Here is a 23488-nt window from a genome sequence, read left to right on the forward strand (position 1 = left end):
GATTTTTAGTAGTCAGGTAAAAATATAAGAATTTCTATTTTATGTCTCTGTGTTTTACAGCCATGCTATGCATCTGCTGCTCCACAAACCTAAAGAAGCAGAGAAAGCGAAAAAATTGAGCATGTGTGTCCACCCCAGCACCTTTACTCAGAAGGACACAGAAAAGCTGTTCATTATAAACAGCAGCTGGTGCTATACCAACATTATTCCTGGAATATCTGAAATAAGCATTTAAAAAAAAAAAAATGTATATATATATATATATATATATATATATAGTATGTATATTCCAAAATATTATTATGGTCTAGATTTATGTCATGGCTCACTGTGGTAAATACACTCCACACTGAACACAGAAGGGAAAAGGTATTAGGCCTGGAACCTAGGGAAAGGTAAAAGGTCACACCTTGTGAGTCCCTATGCTGAGCCCTGACTGCTATCAGTATGAACAGACCTTGATGGTAGGAATGTTCATACGCAGAAACCTACCCTAACAGGGCCCTGCAGATAGTGTCAGGACACGGATGGCCTATTCCTTCCCAGATGAAGGAATAGGAGACCCCCTCAGGCCTAATATCATGTAGGGGAAAACAACAAACAACAAAGAAGATACACTTAAAGGGATTCTGTCACCTCCCCTAAGCCAAAAAACGATTTTAAAGCAGCCATGAAGCACAGCTTACCTGGATTAGGCTGTGCTCTTTTATCTTGAAATCCGTCCAGCAGTTACTGCAAAAAACGACTTTGATTGATATGTAAATGTGTCCTGAAGGTGCCCAGAGGGGCGTTTTGTTCTTCTTAGAGAGCCCAGTACCGCCCCTCTTTCAGTGCCCAGCCCGCCTTCCTTGTACTGTCTAACCGCCGCCCCCAGCCTGCCACAGCCTCTCCTCCCTCTCCTCCCCCTCCCTCACGCCGAACGAAGTCTCGCACAGGCGCAGTACCCACTGAGGGCTGCGCCTGTGCGATCAGCAGGAGACTGAGGGCAGCAGCTTCATCTTCGTCACTGGGCATGCGCCGAGCCCAGTGACGTCCGATGCTCGCTCTTCCCTCAGTCAGCAGGGAAGAGCTAACATCGGACGTCACTGGGCTCGGCGCATGCCCAGTGACGAAGATGAAGCTCCTGCCCTCAGTCTCCTGCTGATCGCACAGGCGCAGCCCTCAGTGGGTACTGCGCCTGTGCGAGACTTCGTTCGGCGTGAGGGAGAGGCAGGAGAGGCTGTGGCAGGCTGGGGGCGGCGGTTAGACAGTACAAGGAAGGCGGGCTGGGCACTGAAAGAGGGGCGGTACTGGGCTCTCTAAGAAGAACAAAACGCCCCTCTGGGCACCTTCAGGACACATTTACATATCAATCAAAGTCGTTTTTTGCAGTAACTGCTGGACGGATTTCAAGATAAAAGAGCACAGCCTAATCCAGGTAAGCTGTGCTTCATGGCTGCTTTAAAATCGTTTTTTTGGCTTAGGGGAGGTGACAGAATCCCTTTAAGTTCCAGAAGTATGTGGACAAGCAGGTACTCAGAGAGAACCAACACCAGGACTTCCACAAACAAGGAGCTATCAACCGCATAGCATGATGGGTGAGGCAAGACTAAATAGAGGAGAAGGAATGACCACTTAAGCTACACCTGAGACAAGAGGTGTTGTCATCCCCAGCAACAACACAGAAAGGTGAAACCATACAGACTGTCAATCACATGCAGACAGTCTCCTTGATCTTCTAGTCCCTGTGACAGGTGGGACATGTAGATTTTGCAATTCTAGTTTATTCTCAACTCCCAATGAAATAAATATGCGCACTGAGTTGCACTTCGATCATTATAATTGAGTCAGGTAAAATCACTGTAGTAGACCTGGGCTATCTATCCTTGACATGGTTGACCATTTATCTGAATAGTATGTATGTAAAATTACAATTTTCTGCAACAATAGAGGGTCCAGGATCCGAACCCACATCAGTCTGTTTCATACATATGTTAATAAGTTCAGTTAAAGGGGTTGTCCCATTTTGTCAATACTAAGGTGAGATGGAAATAAACACCTACAACCAGGTGGCCGGGAAACAGCAGAGCAGGCCAGCTCTCCACTGCTTCACTAACTCCCATTGAGCTCCTCTGTTTCCCACCCACCTGGTGGTCAGAGCTTGGTCCCATCTCACCTTAGAAATGGCGAGATGGGACCACCCCTTTAAATACAGGTTAAAATGATAGAGTAGCATGATTGTCAGTTGATCAGTGGATGCTATCATTCCATTCCTAGAGAGTGGTACCCATCAAGTTATAATGTCAGAGGTTCACCTTTAGTAAAAATCAAGTCTTTAGAATTCTTCTGTTCTTTAAGAATGAGAGCAGATCATTTAACAAAATATTCGGCACAGCTGGAGGCATATACAAAGAAAAAACATAAAAAGAACTCTAAACAACATAGAAGAAATTGAACTTAGAAACAAAGTATACTTTTACTAAGCAAGAATATAAAAGCTGCATGTGGGAAGTTAAGGTCTAGGACAGAGGTTCTCCTATGTTAATGTGCTATGACCTCTAAAACGCCTGCAGGGAACATTCCCAACAAAGGTACAATGGACGGTTTCAGTGCTTGGGTTCATAGGGGATCAAGTATGCTACTATTTTTTTAATGCAGTGGGGTTTCCATTCAACGCGCTACAACCAAACCCAGGTATTTCTTGTGTCTGCATAAGTTGGTGGATGAAAACAATCTCCGGCCTTTCTTCCACGTCTTCTGGGGCTCATTCATCATGTTATCCCTCTGAAACATCCTTTGTATTCCCAGATGATGACATCTGTGACTACATGTGTGCAATATATTAATCCTTCCTACACGCCATGCATTATGCTTAAAGTTAAAGCAGAGCTCCAGGTTTCCTCCTTACTGAGGCTCATATATTTCATGTACAGTATGTGTGCTTACTTGATAATCATTTCTTAATTTTTGTAGTTGCTCGTAGTTTACAGTCATTCTATCCTTGCTGTAAAGGAAGTTACCTCTCCAAATGCTTATACACTGAGCTCCCAGATCTTCGGTCAGAGGTGGATCATGGCAGGGGTTTTAGAATGCACCTCAACCACCATCTTTGGTCCTTGCACTTTGCTTATGACTCGACTGCAGTGTTTTCATCATTTCCATAGAGTTTAAATACAGTAAGAAATTCTCTCCCGCTCCATTCAAGCTCCTTTTTACCACATTGGAGATTTTTTTTGGAACTTACCAGTACCTCTGCATTATTGTGATGAAACTGAATATTATGACCTGCCCAGAAAATGTACATCCCCTGCCAGACTTGCTGCTAGCTACCCATTTAAGCAAGAGCTGGCAAACTTCCCCGTCAACTCCCCTATCACTACAGGGGCCCTAGCAGCCCCAATAGGGGCGATCCCTCTCAGGAACATAACAAAAAAATCTTGGTTGGTCCCTACAGATGGTAAGAAATCCTAGGTTGTGTTCTCAAGGGGTAGCTGCAAGCAGGTGGAGTCAACAGGGTCAGAACCAAAGGGGAAATATCATGAAAGCCAAATCAGTAACTAGAATTCACAACAGAGACAAGCTGGCCAGGTCAAAAGCAAGGGAGTCCAACAGCACAATAACAAGAGACAGAAGAGTAGTCAGGATAATTGTCTGATATTATACACAGTAGCAAATACAAGGGAGAAAGCAAAGAGTAGTTGGGTAAATGATCTGGTCAAAAACACAAAAAATGCACAGAGCAATCTAGCATACATAAGAACTAGGCTATACGCTGTCCTACTTCTTTGCCTGTCTTCTGGAGCAAAGGTTGTTAAAAGTATGTGGACATTTTCTTTAAAAGACTAGTTATTCCTGTGATCCAAGACCCATACCATGTCAAATGGAAAACAGCCCAAACCACTGCGAGTTTACAAATCTGTACTTTGAGTTACACTTTTATGATACCATTTTAAAGGAAGCTTGTCATTGAAACAGGTTCCCCTTAGTGACCACAAATATGCCTTTTAAGCTAGATAGCTGGCTTTAATCAATGATTATATGTACCCCAAATAGTGCATTAAAAACTAGAACTCGTCCTGCAAAAAATAAGCCCTAATACAGGTACATTGATGAAAAGAACAAAAAAGTTATAGCTCTTGGAATAAGATTCTGAAAAAATGTGTGTGGTCACTAAGGGGTTAAAAGCAACTCACTCTACTAAATCATGATCGTTTCTGTTAAAGGGGTTCTCCGGGATTGTGATATTGATAGCCTATCCTCAGGATAGGTCATCAATATATGATTGGTGGGGGTCCGACTCCAGCTATATGAAGAGTCCACGGAGTTCCATGAGTGCTTAGGTCTCGTCCTTGGCCATGTCACGGTCACCAGTCTCATGAACTAGGTGCAGATCGGTCTCATTCAAGTGAATGGGTCTACAACATTAAGTGCAGATATCCAATGGACGGTGCTGTGCATGGTAAGCTGTGAGGAGGCCACGGCACTTACAGAGCTCCGGTGAGCGCAGAGTGCAGAATTTAAGAATGAGTGAACTTCATGCAGCAGATTAAGCCAAGGTCAATAGACCTCGCTTTCCTGCACATGGGTCAGGTGCCACCAGAGCTGACTTGTAATGATCTATCTGGGCCTTTGGGGCACCAAACAAGTCAGGACCACCTGACTCCTCTGGAGCCAGAACTGCCCACATGACTCTTTTTAGGTGATTTCCATATAGTGTATATTGTATTATAAGTTACCTTTATGTATAGTTCTAAAAAGGACACTTTTGACAGGAGCTAGTGCCCAAAAATGTATATGTTTGCTTTGAAAAGCCAGCCATGCAGAAAACCAGAATATAGTAACTCAGATGAGTCATTGCCTTTTCTATTTCTATTCAGTACATAGAGAGTTAAAAAGTTGAGTCTTTGTGGGATTAATACAGATGGGGTCTTTCGCTCCAGGCTTGGGAAACGCCTGGGCCTGTTTTGTTTGGATGACTTTGGGTACAAACCAAGCTATGAGGTCAGAGTGACATACCGACAAAAACATTTTCCTATCATGAATCTCTGTCTCCTGCGCTGAGCCGTCCAACCCAGTAAGTGCAAAGCCTGCCTCTGGCTCCATACATTCACCCAGTACAGTCCGGGAGGTGGTGTCCTGTGTGTGTTGGATGACTTGCTCATTTTCTGAGAGGCGTAGAAAAACTCCACCATGTTGTCCTAAAGAGGCCTATGGGTATAAAAGTCTCTTAGAAGCTGACAGCCCAGCAAGTACACATTCTTATGGAATTGGAACTATAATAGATGTGAGACGAATACCTAAGGAAATTAGGTTGTGAGCCCCCCTCCCCCGGACAGAAACAGATGCAAGCTCCGCAGAATTTGTTGGCGCTATCTAATATTTTGTACTTTTGTCTTGTAACCTATATTTTATACTCATTATTAGTGATGTACATTCATGATCCACATATATAAATGGAGATACTTTTTATATACTAAAGGTAGTCTTAGTCCATATGCAAATGAGCAGTTAAGTGCCCCAAGGATGGGCCCAAGACACTCTGTCCCTCTGCCATCCCCCTCTACTTCTTGCTTATCAATGCCTGGCAGAATGACTATGCAGGAACCTGGAGAGGGAGGGAATGGCAATGGAGGCAGAAGTAGCAAGGGTGCACAGAGTTACTTGGGTCCTTCCTTGGTGCACTTAACTTCTTATTTGCATGTGCTTTTTCTCCAGAATTAAGCAAAGGATCACTACGTGAAAGGTATCATTACATTCAGCTGGGCCAGTCTTAAAATACTTTGGGGGAGATTTACAGTATCAAGACCTGCACTTTTTGCACTAGTCTTGATATCCCCTGAGCCACCGGAGGATGCCTAATTTATGACGAGGCACAGATTTATTATTAGGCGCATTCTCCCCCAGTCTGTGTGCCTAAAAATAAATCTGTGGTTGCTCTGAGGTGCCGTAGATTTCTGGCTTTATTTGCGCCAGAAAACTGGTATAAATGAAGATAAGTTTGTCTTAGGTGTTGGTCATGCCCCTTTCCTGCTCTTACCACCACCCTTTTTGAAAAATGCTGAGGGCTCCGCAAAAAGAGGCATCTGTGATTTTCTTTTGAGCAGTGGCTCTAGCATCCACCTGCTCTATAGGGAACATCACTGCTTTCAAGGGTGTAGGTAAGTACCAACAGCCGATGCTGCACATGTACAGTATTGTTACATCCAGGGACATCTCCTGTCATGTAGACCTTCTCTTTCCTCTTCTCCTCCGTTAGACCGCCATGACCAATTCTTTCAGCCACATCTATTCTCTACAGAGTTTGTAACACAGGCACGTTACATTTCTCAGTTTTTCCCACATGGCCCCCACACAGTAGTTTTCCCCACACTGCCCCCCACACAGTGGTTTCCCCCACACTGCCCCCACACAGTAGTTTCCCACACACTGCCCCCACACAGTAGTTTCCCCCACACTGCCCCCACACAGTAGTTTCCCACACACTGCCCCCACACAGTAGTTTCCCCCACACTGCCCCCAACACAGTAGTTTCCCACACACTGCCCCCACACAGTAGTTTCCCCCACACTGCCCCCAACACAGTAGTTTTCCTCACACTTCCCCTCACACAGTAGTTTCCCACACACTGCCCCCACACAGTAGTTTTCCTCACACTTCCCCCACACTGCCCCCACACAGTAGTTTTCCCCACACTGCAGTTTCCCCCACACTGCCCCCACACAGTAGTTTCCCCCACACTGCCCCCATACAGTAGTTTCCCACACACTGCCCCCATACAGTAGTTTCCCACACACTGCCCAGCACACAATAATTTCCCTCACACTGCCCCCCACACATTACTTTCCCCCACACAGTAGTTTCCCCCACACGGCCCCCCACACAGTAGTTTCCCCCACACGGCCCCCCACACAGTAGTTTCCCCCACAAAGAAATTTCCCCCACAAAGAAATTTCCCCCACACTGACCACCACACAGTAGTTTACCCCACACTGCCCCCACAAAGTAGTTTCCCCCACACAGAAATTTCCACCACACAGTAGTTTCCCCCACACAGTAGTTTCCCCACACATAGTAATTTCCCCACACTGTCCCCACACAGTAATTTTCCCCACACTGCCCCACACACAGTAATTTCCCCCACACAGTAGTTTCCCCCACACTGCCTCCCCCACAGTAATTTCCTGCACACTGCCCCATATAGTAATTTGACCCACACATACTAATCCCTCCCATAATAATTTGCCCCCACATAGTAATCCCTCCCATAATTATTTGCCCTCACATAGTTATCCCTCCCATAATTATCTGCCCCCACACAGTATACCACCAGAATATTTTTTCCCCACCTGTCCCCCCCATGCCCCCCAAAGTTGGCACATAAAAGAAAAAAATGAAAAAAACTAAGAGCTAAATACTGACCTGCGCTTGCTCGCAGAGGAAGATGCGCACACTTCACTGTGCTGCTGCGTTCCAGCACAGGCGCGTGGGATTTCACTACCGCAGAGGCCTCAGGCCTTCTAGGCCTGAAGCCTATGGCGGTAATCGGCGGCGGGGCACGGAACTATGCTCTCCTGTGCCCTGTAGCAGTATGTGGGGGCATCAGCGCTCCAGCAATGAGCGCTTCCATCTGTATTGATGGAAGCGCTCATTGCTTCTGGCACCCCCCTGAGAGCCGGCACCCGGGGCAGACTGCCCCCCCAGGCACACCACTGGTAAAAGGTTAAATGAATTGTTCAGACTTAGTGCCTGCTTTTTTCCAGAAACAATTTGGGAGAGAATTATCAAGACTGCTGGTTTTAACGACAGTCTTGATCCCCTATGCGCCAGATTGGTCACATCTTGGGCCCTCAATACTAGTTACAGTAAGCCTGTTGGGCAGCCTAGGCTCTTCCCCCTCTTCTAAATCTGTCCCCTCTTCACACCACTTTAGAAAAGTTGCAAATTATGGCGCAAATATGACACAGAAGTGGCACTAAAGGAGGGGTGCACAAGCTTTTCTGGTTGGGGGCCACATTGTGAACCTGAACCAATTCCAATGGTCAAAAATAAACTTTAAAGGGGTATTATCAAGTGAAATACTATATTTATAGCATATTGAACATACAGTATATATTATAAATGTCTAGTTACACTTCTAGTACTCCCATCTAATGGGACAATACATGAAAGATTCATGTGAGCAGCCACAAGACATAGACATACATGTCTGCTACCAGATGGCCGGGGGCCGCATAGAGTGGTATTGAGGGCCGCATGTGGCCCCCGGGCCACAGGTTGTGCACCCCTACACTAAAGCATTAGCTAATATCCCCTCGTCCACAGGGTCTGTCTGGTAGGTATGGTATATCTTTTTTTAAAGGGCTCATATGTCATACTCACCTCACCAATGCCCGATCTCTTCCATTCTAGAGATTCCCAGGTCCCCCAACGGTTTCCGCTTCCTTTCCTCTTGACACACCCATTCAGCCAATCACTGGCCAGTATTTGTCTGAGCGACATTTCCTGTCAGTCAAGAGGGACCAGGAAGAAGATAGCAGTGGAAAACCCAGGAATCATCGCAGCGGAGGCGGCAGGGGAATTGGTGAGGTGGGCGTGCCGCGGGACGATTTTGAGTTGTTTGCACCTTTTCAGCCAGTTTAAAAAATATCAGCTAGAAAATCCCTTTAAGCATTCCTTCATTTTTTATTCATGGCTAGTGATGAGCGACCACAAACTTTTTCACTGAAGTCCGGGTTCGGTGTTCGATGTTCAGGTGATTTTATTATTTTCCGTTATAATATGGTATATCGAAAAATAAAAGCATTCTTAAGACAGAATGCAAAAGAATTTGGCCATTTTGGGGTTAAAAAAAAAAAACTCACCTCATCCACCTGATCATGCTGCAGCAGTCTCTTCTATCTTCATTCAGCTGGACCTGCCAAAGGACCTGCAATGTGCACAATGACGTCAGGGCGCTCACCATGTTTTTTTAACCCCTAAATGGGCATATACTTTTGCATTGTCTTTAGAATGCTGTTATTTTCCAATATAACCATGTTATAATGGAAATGAATAAAGTGAAGTTTGGGTCCCCATTGACTTAAATGGGGTTTGGATTCGGGGTCAAGTTCGGGTCCCGAACCCGAACTCTGACCTGAAGTTCGGCCGAACCCGAACTTCCACAGGTTCGCTTATCCCTATTCATGGCTACTGATTTGAATTGTGCTCTATAGTACATAGTATTTTAAAGCATCACATCAAAGACAGCAGATGGACCTCTTTGATATTTATAGAAGAAACCGTCCATGAATTTCCATCAGATTTTTTTTATTGGCCTAAGAAGCGTGAAACTTTCCAGAGTATTGATGGCTGTCCGTCTCTTTCCCACTGCTCTTTCTTGCTATACTTTGCTTCTTCTCTCCCCGTGACGATATACAATATAGTCAGGGCCGGTGCAAGGATATTTGCCAACACAAGCGAAGCTACATTTTGGCGCCCCCCCTCGCAGCTCACCTGCGAGGGGGGGTGCCCACCTCAGGTCAGACCAGCAATCAGACCCCCAATGTTAATCAGACCTCAGCTCACAGCCCCAATCAGACCCCCAATGTTAATCAGACCTCAGATCAGACCCCCATGTCAGCCATCAGCCCCCCATGTCAACCATCATGCGAGCCATTAGCCCCCATGTCAGCCATCAGCCCCCCATGTCAGCCATCATGCCCCCATGTAAGCCTTCATGCCCCTATGTCAGCCATCATGCCCCATGTCACATTTCTCCCCCTCCATGTCAAATCACCCCCTATGTCAAATCAGCCCTCCATGTCACATTTCTCCCCCTCCATGTCACATTTTTCCGCCCTCCCCCAGGGTGCGCCCTAAGGCAGCCGCTTGGTCTGCCTTATGGTAGCACCGGCCCTGAATATAGTGACTGTTGTGCTGGAAGTTGCTGGACAAATCAGATCAATGAAGCCCTGTTTTTGCTGACACCGAGGGCATCTCCTTCTTTGATTTTTGGCCATGCTTTATCTTTTCGGGTGTCATATGTGACCCTATGAGACTTTCTTGTGCCTGAGAATTCTTGATTCTCCTGACCCACTCCACTTAATCAACCAGCTTGTCTACACCCAGAAGATGAATACTCTTTGCAACACAATCCCATCAAAACCATGTTGTGTCCTAAGAATAGTCATCTATTCAATTTAATCATTTTAATTAACCAGCCGAAAGGGTCATTGGTGGTTTACAGAGGTTATGCAGAATCATTTGTAATCTAAAAGGGTTTTCGAGAAGTAGAATATTGATGACCTATTCTCAGGATAGGTCGTTAATACAGTTGCAAGAAAAAGTATGTGAACCCTTTGGAATGTTATGGATTTCTGCACAAATTGGTCATAAAATGTGATCTGATCTTCATCCACAGTATTTTGCCAGCAGTCCAATAATATGTCTCTGCTACTCTGCACGTGTACAGAATATTATATTTACTGTTTAGGCCCTGTGCGCTGTATTATACTGACAACTGTGATGAATTGACAGGTACATTATACACCACTAGGTAAGTTAGAATTTGGAAATATCTCCAGGTTAGGGGTGTCTCATATAGTTAATGGGGCCGGACGGCGACATGAAACTTTTGACAATGCCAGAATGCAGAAAGATCCGGCAGACTGTTCCCTGCCGGATCCTAAGCGCTGTTGTGAAACTAGTCTAAGTTCTAGTAATGAATTTGTCTCCAAGCGTTAGAACAAGATGCCAAGAACCAACACATGCAAGATTATGGGGTGGCCATCTTGCCTGAGCTGTTGTTAACAGCATTTATAGATCTGCTTTACAGCAGACACATGGATGATTGAACAGACAGGAGGGGCTCATTGGCTTCTGTGGGAGAGTTTTGCAGCCACGCTCTGTCACCTATACAGACATGTGGCATAGGTTGGTATTTTTTCCTTTGAACCAGTTGATGCTGAAGAGGTGCTGGTCATGAGATCTACTATCTAACACTATATCACCCATATGACGTATGCTCTCCTGTGTCATGATCATGATTAATTCCCTCTGGTTATTGGATCTCTGGAAGTATCTGCCTTTCAAGTGGAGCCAGAAATAAAGGAACATCTTTTTTTATTAAAGGCAGAAGAATGGGCTCCGCTTTTTTGGCAGGATCGGAAAAGGGGGTCATTATTTAAATAGTTACAGAGAGCAGGACATGCCTCGTTCAGATTTTATTGCGTTCAGTGAGTAAGATTATCCTAAGCCTCTTCATATTTCTGTCTCGGTGATAGGAGCCAAAAATACGAGTCAGGGCAGCGAAACCGAGATAGTTTGGATGTTCAAAGACGCTTATCAGAACCTGATCCCTGGCTAAAGGGCAAGAAAAACCATCACGAGCGATCAGATATCTCACCCATCAACATTATAATAACATGCAGGGTTATATAATAACCAGGGTAATAACATGCGAGGTGAACTAATAGCACACAAAACAGATGCCATATGGAAAGGACCCCATCTGTTCCTCCCGGTTCTCTTTCCTTGAATATGTGTTACCTTCTCATTGATTTAAAAAAAAATCATATATCAGTTTGCTCTAAATAAATATATGGGGAAGATTTATCAAACTGGTATAAATCAAAACTGGCTTAGTTGCCCATAGCAACCAATCAGACTCATTCTTTAATTTTCCAGAGGAGCTGTGAAAAGGTGGACGCTGATTGGTTGAAAAGGTGGACGCTGAAGGTGGGCTACTAAGCATGTTTTCCTTTGCACTAGTTGTGATAAATCTCCCCCAATGCCTTGTAGGTGAATGTAATGATACCTTTCACTTAGTGATCCGGTGCTTCATTCTGGAGAAATAAATACTTATGTTCCATATGTCAAGTAGCGGTTAAGTGCACTGGGGGAGGGCCTTCCTCCCTTAGTGCACTCCTCCTGCTTCCTCTCTTTTATTCTTGATTGGTAAGGACAGGTTCCTGCATAGTCATGTCACCTGGCCCGTTCAATCAAGGAGAGGGAGGGGCTGGAAGAGGAAGAAGGAGGAGCAAGGGTGCACAGATTGACTTGGGCCCACCCTCAGTGCACTTAACTGCTCATTTGCATATAGAAGTCATTTTTTTCTGCAACGGATTGCTAAGTGAAAGGTATCATTACATTCAGCTGAGCTGGCTCTACAGGACATCGTGGCTGGTTGAACAGTGAACTTCATGAAGACAACCACTTTTTAAAGAGAAGGCTTCCTCCAGTCGTCATTCAGAGACAGGGCGAGTCCATCAGAGTGGACTCACCGAGGGGGATTCAGGAGGAAGACCTCCATAGGAAGTATGAGAAGGGGTTTATATAGTTAGACAGCTTCAGTGGAATTTATCAGAAAATAATTTAAGGTGAAGCCCCGACTTTGCCTTTATAGTCAGCTCATCTGGAATCTTTGTCTTGTTTCTATTTTGCGGTTGTTTTCTTTTATTGTGCGGAAAGTGGAAAATCTGCTGCTACCTGGAAACTGTCAACAAGCTGCTGTTGACAAATCCTTCATTTTTATGTGTCTGTGTTTATGTCTTGAGTATGCAGTGTCCTGCTGTGAATGGGCTGGAGGCGTACTTGGCTACCGTCATGATACCCCCAACAGCTCAGCCCATAACCACAAGAATGCCTAGCTTGATATTCATGTGTTTACCAGGCTTAGATTATTCGTGTCCCATTGAATGGAAAGTGAATATCCTTCTACCTCTCCACCAAGTAACAGACGTTGTGGTCCAGGAGCTTCAATGTACTCCTGTACAATGTATAGATGAAGCTTTGTCAGCATAGGGCTCTAGGTGGATGGTTTCTAGGTTGTAACCACCTAGAACAATTCTGGAACATCTTTTCTTATAGCTGTGTTTTGTACCATTCCTCTGTTATTCCTCTGGGAATTGTATAAATAAATTGAATGTGAATATGAATAAACAATGTGACATTACCATTCCCAACGGGCATGTCCCTATACTGATTGGACAGTGTCAGAGTGTATAGGGACACACCCTCAATCGGTGACACCCAGTTGTATATTTTGTCAGAAATGTCTAGTAGTAATAACTGAGGAACAGCAGGTAGAGTTCTAAGAAAAGATTTGTTGTATTAGAGAGAATACAAGTATTTACTTAAAACAGACATTGTCCAGTGCCCCTGAAAATGGGTCCCGCAGAAGCGACAAAAGATTGATTTTGCCTTTCTTTTTCTGTTTATTAGTGATTTGAAGAACAACTTGATCAGCAAAATGGAACCTGGAGCTTTCTTGGGACTGCCTGAGCTGAAGCGCCTGTAAGTATGTAGAAATGTGAGAGGAATCTAGAGCCCACGGACAGCATTGATCAGGGAATTCCCCAATACCATTGTTATCATCATGTCTCTGTTTAGCCGTGGCTGTACTCCAGTAGAACATCCCAGGAAATTCACATTAGAAACTAGGATGCTCCTTTGTTTTTTCTTAAAATTTCTGTGAAAGACATTTTTTTACATTCTTGTTCTGCATGTATTTTGCAGCCTGCTAATTTTCGAATCCACAAAATACAAATGTGATTCGCGTGCCGACCATTTGGTAGCACAAGCCTCATATTCAATCTAATACATTAGTCCACGGTGTTTATTAAAGGCCATTAAGGTGACTTCAATGGATCCGTGGACCGCATTTTGTGGGCAAGTATAGGACATGTTCTGTCTTTTTGTGGAACGGACCTATGGATGGATCATCCATGTGCTTTTCGCATCTGTATGTCAGTTGTACAAAAAGATAGAATATGTCAAAATGTGGACCATGGACCCATTGAAGTCAATGAGTCTGCAACAAAAATGCAGATGGAACACAGACCGCATCCGTATGATCCGCGATTTGCAGACTGCAGAACAGATATGGTCATGTGCATGAGGCCTTACTATGAATTACCGTATCCGTACAAACTCTTCTTGGCCTTCCGTGGAGAGCTCAGCAGAGCCGGTCACAGCCATATAGGCACGATGCTCAGCTTGTTTTAGAGACTGGCACACTTTAAAAGGGTATACTAAAATGACACATTTTATATTCTTTTATCCTATTTTCTTTACATTATTATGGGGGGCTACTGTCTGCAACAGCATCTCAAGAGATTAGCCCTACAACATGGACCCAATTTTTTTCCAAAAGTTCCTTCCATTTACTGCTGCAGAGCAAATGTATTATTATTACAGTATATGGGGCCATTGAAATAGGAGCTCTGGATCTTGGAACATGATACTGAAAGACATATAGACAGGGGTTATCGGAGTTATAAAAAAGTCACCCCAGGCAAGAATGATCATAAGATAAGAAAATATCATACTGCATACTACCAAGCCACCCAGAACCACCGCTCTGTTGCTGCAGATGTGACATCATCTTCTTGGCTGCATTGATGACATGCCCATATACCCCAGACACTGGTATAGGGGCCCATGACTGCTGAGACCAGTGATTAGCTGGGCAATGAGATCACGTAACCACATAAACGTAGCCCAGCGGGGAGGAATGGAGAGGGCGACCCTGGAAGCAGCGGGGGATGAAATATGTGAGAATATGTTTCTTTTACCAGCAATAAAGCCTGCTGTGTTAATACAGTGGGCTCTGGAAAACACTGCCCCCTAATATGTCATCATTCTGACACTCAGATGCCACCGCTCTGTCCCTTATATGCCATCACTGTCCCCTGTATGCATTACTGTCTCCTGAGTATGCCACTACTCTATCCCCTGTATGCCATCACTGTCCTCTGTGTGCCACTACTCTATCCTCTGTATGCATGACTGTCCTCTGTGTGTCACCACACTGTCCCCTGTATTATATCACTGTCCTCTGTGTGTCACTACTCTATCCCCTGTATGCCATCACTGTCCTCTGTGTGTCACCACTCTATCCCCTGTGTGCATGACTGTCCTCTGTGTGTCACCACTCTGTCCCCTGTATTACAAACCGGATTCCCAAAAAGTTGGGACACTATACAAATCGTGAATAAAAACTGAATGCAATGATGTGGAGGTGCCAACTTCTAATATTTTATTCAGAATAGAACATAAATCACGGAACAAAAGTTTAAACTGAGAAAATGTACCATTTTAAGGGCAAAATATGTCGAATCAGAATTTCATGGTGTCAACAAATCCCCCAAAAGTTGGGACAAGGCCATTTTCACCACTGTGTGGCATCTCCCCTTCTTCTTACAACACTTAACAGACGTCTGGGAACCGAGGAGACCAGTTTCGCAAGTTTAGAAATAGGAATGCTCTCCCATTCTTGTCTAATACAGGCCTCTAACTGTTCAATCGTCTTGGGCCTTCTTTGCTGCACCTTCCTCTTTAGGATGCGCCAAATGTTCTCTATAGGTGAAAGATCTGGACTGCAGACTGGCCATTTCAGTACCCGGATCCTTCTCCTACGCAGCCATGATGTTGTGATTGATGCAGAATGTAGTCTGGCATTATCTTGTTGAAAAATGCAGGGTCTTCCCTGATAGAGATGACGTCTGGATGGGAGCATATGTTGTTCTAGAACCTGAATATATTTTTCTGCATTGATGGTGCCTTTCCAGACATGCAAGCTGCCCATTCCACAAGCACTCATGCAACCCCATACCATCAGAGATGCAGGCTTCTGAACTGAGCGTTGATAACAACTTGGGTTGTCCTTGTCCTCTTTGGTCCGGATGACATGGCGTCCCAGATTTCCAAAAAGAACTTCGAATCGTGACTCGTCTGACCACAGAACAGTCTTCCATTTTGCCACACTCCATTTTAAATGATCCCTGGCCCAGTGAAAACGCCTGAGCTTGTGGATCTTGCTTAGAAATGGCTTCTTCTTTGCACTGTAGAGTTTCAGCTGGCAACGGCGGATGGCACGGTGGATTGTGTTCACTGACAATGGTTTCTGGAAGTATTCCTGAGCCCATTCTGTGATTTCCTTTACAGTAGCATTCCTGTTTGTGGTGCAGTGTCGTTTAAGGGCCCGGAGATCACGGGCATCCAGTATGGTTTTACGGCCTTGACCCTTACGCACAGAGATTGTTCCAGATTCTCTGAATCTTCGGATGATGTTATGCACAGTTGATGATGATAGATGCAACGTCTTTGCAATTTTTCGCTGGGTAACACCTTTCTGATATTGCTCCACTATCTTTCTGCGCAACATTGTGGGAATTGGTGATCCTCTACCCATCTTGGCTTCTGAGAGACACTGCCACTCTGAGAAGCTCTTTTTATACCCAATCATGTTGCCAATTGACCTAATTAGTGTTAATTGGTCTTCTACGTTCTATTACAAATAAAATATTGACATTTGCCATCTCCACATCATTGCATTCAGTTTTTATTCACAATTTGTTTAGTGTCCCAACTTTTTTGGAATCCGGTTTGTACATCACTGTCCTCTGTGTGTCACCACTCTGTCCCCTGTATTACATCACTGTCCTCTGTGTGTCACCACTCTGTCCCCTGTATTACATCACTGTCCTCTGTGTGTCACCACTCTGTCCCCTGTATTACATCACTGTCCTCTGTGTGTTACTACACTTCCCTCTGTGTGCTAAGCACTACCCCTCCTATATTCCATCACTGTCCCCTGTATGCATTACTGTCTCCTGAGTATGCCACTACTCTATCCCCTGTATGCCATCACTGTCCTCTGTGTGTCACCACACTTCCCCTGTATGCCATCACTGCCCCCAGTGTGTCACCACTCTGTCCCTTGTATGCCATCATTGCCCCCAGTGTGTCACCATCCTGTCTCCTGTATGCCATCAGTGTCCTCTGTGTGTCACAACTCTGCCCCTTGTATGACCATAGTGAAAAAATACAATGGGCTCTTAAACTATTGATGGTCATTACTTTCATTTTTCATGAGGCATTAGAACACAAAATGTGGAAACATTTGCAGGATGAAAATCCTCCCAGGGCAGGAGACACGTGGCTTCATTTATTTTTTTGATTATTTTTTTTTTGTGATTAATTTTTTTTTTGCTCCCCCCTATCAATTACTAACTGTATCCACGTACTGACCTTCAGAAAGTGTTCACTTCTTAAAGAAGGAGATACAAGGCAACCCTCTCTTCACCCATGCTGGGAGCATCTCTATTCAATACCCTACTACTGACGCAACTGTACCCGCTCTACACCCATCCTGGCAGAGTCCACTACTCAATACGCATCTTCCTGTAGCGGGGGACAAAGGTTATTAAGTACCGGACTTCTGTATAAAAAAAACACTGTTGCCATAGAGCTCAGCTTTCATTTCTTAAACTCTTATGGTAAAATGAAAGTTGTACTTTGATTATTTGCTTTGGGCAACGGAAACAGTTTTTCTTTTAGAACGATTTGATAAATCTGCTCCACTTAATTTAATTTACATGTGAAACAGCACATTTATTACAGTAGTATGATGCCCATTAATGCAGGGAGATGAGAGGCAGCCTGAGAAGTCATGACGCAGCAGTTACAGTTAGCACTACGCTGCAGCCAATCAGAGAAGAAGCGAGTCATTGGCAGCAAGGCTTGCCTTTTATATATTAGTATGATGCCTTGGGGGAACTTGTTTTTATATCCCGGACACCTACAGGTCCTTCTAAAAAAATTAGCATATTGTGATAAAGTTCATTATTTTCTGTAATGTACTGCTAAACATTAGACTTTCATATATTTTAGATTCATTACACACAACTGAAGTAGTTCAACCCTTTTATTGTTTTTTTTTTTTTTTAAACTTAACAATTGTCACAGCCACCCCACAAATAGGTCGGAGAGGCAACTGGCCTGCTAGCGTATGAAGCGGCGTGTAGTGGGGTATTAAAAGGAGATGTCAGCCCCCTCTCTTCAGGGCCACACACCAGCAAGGCAGATGGAGTCCGGGAGTGGTCGACTTTAAGCCCTTTCAGATAGTGCCAAACAGGCGAAAAACCAAGCAGGCAACAATATAGTACTCTGTGTAGAGTCATTTACTCACGACTCCAAGTCTTCGGACACCGCATGTAACCTCCGGTTTGGAACAGTCCGGGGCGGGCACAGAAGGGCAGCCTGAGACAGTCCTTCTCAAAAAATTAGCACACTGTGATAAAGTTCATTATTTTCTGTAATGTACTGATAAACATTAGACTTTCATATATTTTAGATTCATTACACACCAACTGAAGTAGTTCAACCCTTTTATTGTTTTAATACTGATGATTTTGGCATACAGCTCATGAAAACCCAAAATTCCTATCTCAAAAAATTAGCATATCATGAAAAGGTTCTCTAAACGAGCTATTAACCTAATCATCTGAATCAACTAATTAACTCTAAAACACCTGCAAAAGATTCTTGAGGCTTTTAAAAACTCCCAGCCTGGTTCATTACTCAAAACCGCAATCATGGGTAAGACTGCCGACCTGACTGCTGTCCAGAAGGCCATCATTGACACCCTCAAGCAAGAGGGTAAGACACAGAAAGAAATTTCTGACCGAATAGGCTGTTCCCAGAGTGCTGTATCAAGGCACCTCAGTGGGAAGTCTGTGGGAAGGAAAAAGTGTGGCAGAAAACGCTGCACAACAAGAAGAGGTGACCGGACCCTGAGGAAGATTGTGGAGAAGGACCGATTCCAGACCTTGGGGGACCTGCGGAAGCAGTGGACTGAGTCTGGAGTAGAAACATCCAGAGCCACCGTGTACAGGCGTGTGCAGGAAATGGGCTACAGGTGCCGCATTCCCCAGGTCAAGCCACTTTTGAACCAGAAACAGCGGCAGAAGCGCCTGACCTGGGCTACAGAGAAGCAGCACTGGACTTTTTTGGGATGAAAGCAAATTTTGCATGTCATTCGGAGATCAAGGTGTCAGAGTCTGGAGGAAGACTGGGGAGAGGGAAATGCCAAAATGCCTGAAGTCCAGTGTCAAGTACCCACAGTCAGTGATGGTCTGGGGTGCCATGTCAGCTGCTGGTGTTGGTCCACTGTGTTTTATCAAGGGCAGGGTCAATGCAGCTAGCTATCAGGAGATTTTGGAGCACTTCATGCTTCCATCTGCTGAAAAGCTTTATGGAGATGAAAATTTCATTTTTCAGCACGACCTGGCACCTGCTCACAGTGCCAAAACCACTGGTAAATGGTTTACTGACCATGGTATTACTGTGCTCAATTGGCCTGCCAACTCTCCTGACCTGAACCCCATAGAGAATCTGTGGGATATTGGGAAGAGAAAGTTGAGAGACGGAAGACCCAACACTCTGGATGAGCTTAAGGCCGCTATCGAAGCATCCTGGGCCTCCATAACACCTCAGCAGTGCCACAGGCTGATTGCCTCCATGCCACGCCGCATTGAAGCAGTGATTTCTGCAAAAGGATTCCCGACCAAGTATTGAGTGCATAACTGAACATAATTATTTGAAGGTTGACTTTTTTTGTATTAAAAACACTTTTCTTTTATTGGTCGGATGAAATATGCTAATTTTTTTAGATAGGAATTTTGGGTTTTCATGAGCTGTATGCCAAAATCATCAATATCAAAACAATAAAAGGCTTGAACTACTTCAGTTGGTGTGTAATGAATCTAAAATATATGAAAGTCTAATGTTTATCAGTACATTACAGAAAATAATTAACTTTATCACAATATGCTAATTTTTTTTAGAAGGACCTGTATATGATTGAACCCTAATTTCCTGACTGCATAGTACAATGTGTCTCTCTTACTTTTTTGCAGGGACATCTCCAATAACAGAATTGGCTGTGTAATTCCTGCTGCATTTCAGGGTCTGAGCAGTCTTTCCCGCCTGTAAGTATACATACCACAGATAGGGTATGTATAGACCGGACAGCTACATTAGACAAATAGATAGCTAGATTAGATATGTAGAATATTTTAGGTTTTTGCCCTTTGTTCAGCCCAGCTGACAATCTAATTTTGACCCTGGTAGCGGAAGAACTGTATTCATGCCTTTTGTGTACATTGCACAAGGAAGAAGATCTAGGAACTGTGCAAGTTAAAAATACAAAATAATAACGTTGGCTTTGGATTCATGCTGAGCTTAGAATAAACCCGCTTATTTGAGTAACCACAAGGCAGGGAGGCAAGTACCCATTCCTTAAAATATACCACTATTAAAATGCCAGCACTCTGCTGTCACTTGCATGGCTATAAAAGATTCTGATTTAGCATTTGCTGGACCCAGCTCTATTTTGGGACAATACAGTCAAAGTCTGTCTTGTTTTCTCCTCCTCAGCCGTCTTGTGCTATTTGTAGGCACTGAGGATTGAGTATCTGTCGCCGGCACAAGCACATGGCTGGAGATCTGGCTTGTAGCCTAAGGGTCCATTTACACGACCGTAGGCCGTTCGTGCCCGTATTGCAGACTGCAAACTGTGGTTCTGCAATATACGGGCACCAGCCGTGTAAATCCCGTATCGCGGATGCGGGCCCATTGACTTGAATGGGTCTGCAATCCTCAAGATACGGCGCGGAGGCACGGATCAGAAGTCCACGGAAGTGCTTGTAAGCACTTCCGTGGGCTTTTTGGTCCATGCTTTTGGACCACAAAAGATAGGACAAGTTCTATCTTTTGCCATATATTGTGGATCGCGGACCCATTCAAGTCAACGAGTCCGCGCCGCAATACAGGATTTACATGGCCGGTGCCTTGTGCAAATTGCAGTCTGCAGCACGGGCATGGACGGCTTACGTTCATGTGAATGTACCCTAAGGCTGAACTGCAGGCTCTAATACAAGTTATTAGAACACCACTCTCTTTACCTGTGGTGCCCTATGGGTACTAACTAGAGATGAGCGAATCTGTTCTAATAAATCAACTAGCCTCATTGGCCAAACTTCTTCACCTGTGGGGTGCTGTCCTCACAGGTGAAGAAGCGCCCACCTGCAGTATGATTGACAGGACCAGACATCCTGTCCGGCCCTGTCAATACAGTGCCTGTGCCCCTGCCAAATGCTCGGCTTCAGGAGCAGCTATTACGCACATTCCACTACACTTTGCTTATCTCTAGTACTAACTTGTGTTGTGGCTAGATGTTTAACCACCAATAATTATCCTAATTAGTAAGCTCTTCTCAAAGGGTACGACCACCATGTCAGGTTTCCTGATGCAGTTTTGGAAGCCAAAACCAGGAGTAAATTCAGAAAAGAGGGGAAGTTGTATCTGTCTTTTATACTTTCTCCCCTTTTATGATCCACTCCTGATTTTAGCTTCCAAAACTGCATCAGGAAACCTGACCGTGTCGCCGTCCCAGAAGACTGTATGACTGTAGACTATGACGTGGCCAGGAGCCCCTTTGGAAAGAACAATCTTAGACTAAGTTCACACCTGTTCAGTGTCTCCATTGAAGACTCCTTCAATAATATCAGACAAAAAAGGCCCGCCTGCAGAATAATCTGGTAAATGATGGGTTCCCTAATGGAAACCCAACGAACTCCATTAAAGTCGATGAGTTAGAATAGTCAAGTAAAAATAATAATAGTCCAAGAGCGTGCTTGCAGATTCCTTTTAAGACTTTGGGTAGATTTATCATTCTGAATTCTGGCAGATTTTTATGGGGGCAACAACAGAGCCCACGTTGCATTTCAACCAGATTTACCAGCAATATATATGTAGGAAAGGAAAAGGTGGATAGAACATGCAAAAAGACTGCACACAAGATGATTGCTCAAGGGCGTATATTTGCCAGTGATATTTTAGGCGGAAATACTGTTTATTCATATATAGTCCTCCTATCTTTCTGCACATATGTTGTAGAAATGAAAACCTGCTCTAATTACATACATTTGATTCCTCGTAGATTTTTGTCTGGAAATATCTTCTCTACTCTCAGTCCTGAGGTGTTTGATGAGCTTCCTTCCCTGAAACTTGTGTGAGTATTTGTATTGTGTAGTCTCCACATGTATTAGTGTCCATCCGAGCAAATACTGACATATATTTGTCTCTGTGTAGGGACTTTTCCACTGATTTCCTAACCTGTGATTGTCACCTACAATGGATAGCTGCCTGGGCCAGAAATGGTTCTGGTAAGATCTCAGATAGGACGTTTTGCTCATACCCAAGTGCACTAAGAGACCGACCATTGAGGAACCTGAAGGAAAGTCAGCTAACTTGTGGTAAGGAGTCCATATGATTCACTTATGTAAGGACCCCATGTCCTGTTGGGGTTATAGCAAACTAACCAGTTTTGGGACATATGGTAATGATGGTTTTTGATCATAGGAGGGACTCCAGAGCTCCATACACACCAGCTCATCCCATCACTGCGACAAGTTGTGTTTCAGGGTGACCGAATACCTATTCAATGTACCGCAAGTTACATGGGTAATACCAGTCAAATGATCTGGTATCATAATGGGAAGCGGGTGGAAGAGGATGAAGAACAAGGGATCATACTGGAGGAGACAATTATCCATGACTGCACCTTCATTACAAGGTATGTGGCAGCTTGAGAGCATTTTTTTTTTGTCATCCTGGGTTCCTAAACAGGTTTGAATTATTAGGTTTGCTAATTTCAGCCGTCAACCAAAATGCCAGTCTAGACTTTCAGGTAAGCTCATATACAACAGTAATACATTTGATGTATGCTACATGGCGCAGAAATATAAGGGAGTCTATCAGCAGTTTTAAAGGGCATCTGTCAGCAAAGTTGTACCTATGACACTGGCTGACCTGTTACATGTGCACTTGGCAGCTGAAGACATCTGTGTTGGTCCCATGTTCATATGTGCCGGCACTTCTGAGAAAAATTATGTTTAATATATGCAAATGAGCCTCTAGGAGCAACAGGGGCGTTGCCGTTACACCTAGAGGCTCTGATCTGTCAATCCAAGTGCAGAGGGTGCTGCACACCTGGACACACACCTGGACTCCTCAGTCATGCAAGGAGCTATATTTAAATAGCTTTACCCCTCAGCTATATGCCTCTCTCAGCAGGTTTAAGGGGTCATAACTGCTGGCAGACTCCCTTGAAATGCCTGTGCAATGTGGTATACATCACATATATTACTATTGTATCTTAGCGTACAGTACCTGAAACTTTAGACTCGCATCTAGGTGGGGGGCTAGTAAAGCAAACCAAACAGTTCAAACCTGTTGAGGACCCCATGATGACAAAAAAAAAAGGAACCAGTCAGAACTGCTGATAGGCTCTCTTTAAAGAACACCAAAGAGAGAATCCCTCTGGCATGCCCCTTTAGGTTTTGCATTAGGTGTAACACAGTGCATCCGTTATTGTATGGGACACGTGAAATGCATACATGATGGGGGCACGCAGCTCTGGAGCATGTTCAGCTCGGGGAGAGCAAGAATGTCTTGTTTACATTTAATGTCTGAGTTTAAATTTAGCAAATGGCTCTGGTATTACGGCCCCGCATCCTGCCGACTCCAGCCCTGATAAACTGTTTATTCCTAGCTGGCAAATCAGCCGTTTCCTCTCAGCGTGGAGGCACATCCTGTGCGTTCAGGGACTCCTATCGGATGTCCAATTCCCCTGCCAAGGTGCACCAAGAAACGGAGCAATTGACGGCATATCAGAGTCACTTGG

The 23488-nt window shown here is 44.4% G+C and overlaps 1 protein-coding gene across 1 annotated transcript in view; it reads left to right on the forward strand.

The window, feature by feature from the left end:
• ADGRA2 (adhesion G protein-coupled receptor A2) overlaps positions 1–23488 on the forward strand; it is a 152079-nt gene that overhangs the window by 93627 nt on the left and 34964 nt on the right. Inside the window, exons 3-7 of the mRNA XM_044279328.1 lie at positions 13180–13251; positions 19659–19730; positions 21743–21814; positions 21895–22058; positions 22165–22378. Of these exons, the coding sequence (XP_044135263.1) occupies positions 13180–13251; positions 19659–19730; positions 21743–21814; positions 21895–22058; positions 22165–22378 (594 nt within the window). The remainder of the gene's footprint in view (positions 1–13179; positions 13252–19658; positions 19731–21742; positions 21815–21894; positions 22059–22164; positions 22379–23488) is intronic.

Source organism: Bufo gargarizans, chromosome 2, assembly GCF_014858855.1.
Source record: "Bufo gargarizans isolate SCDJY-AF-19 chromosome 2, ASM1485885v1, whole genome shotgun sequence".
NCBI classification, from domain to species: Eukaryota; Metazoa; Chordata; class Amphibia; order Anura; family Bufonidae; genus Bufo; species Bufo gargarizans.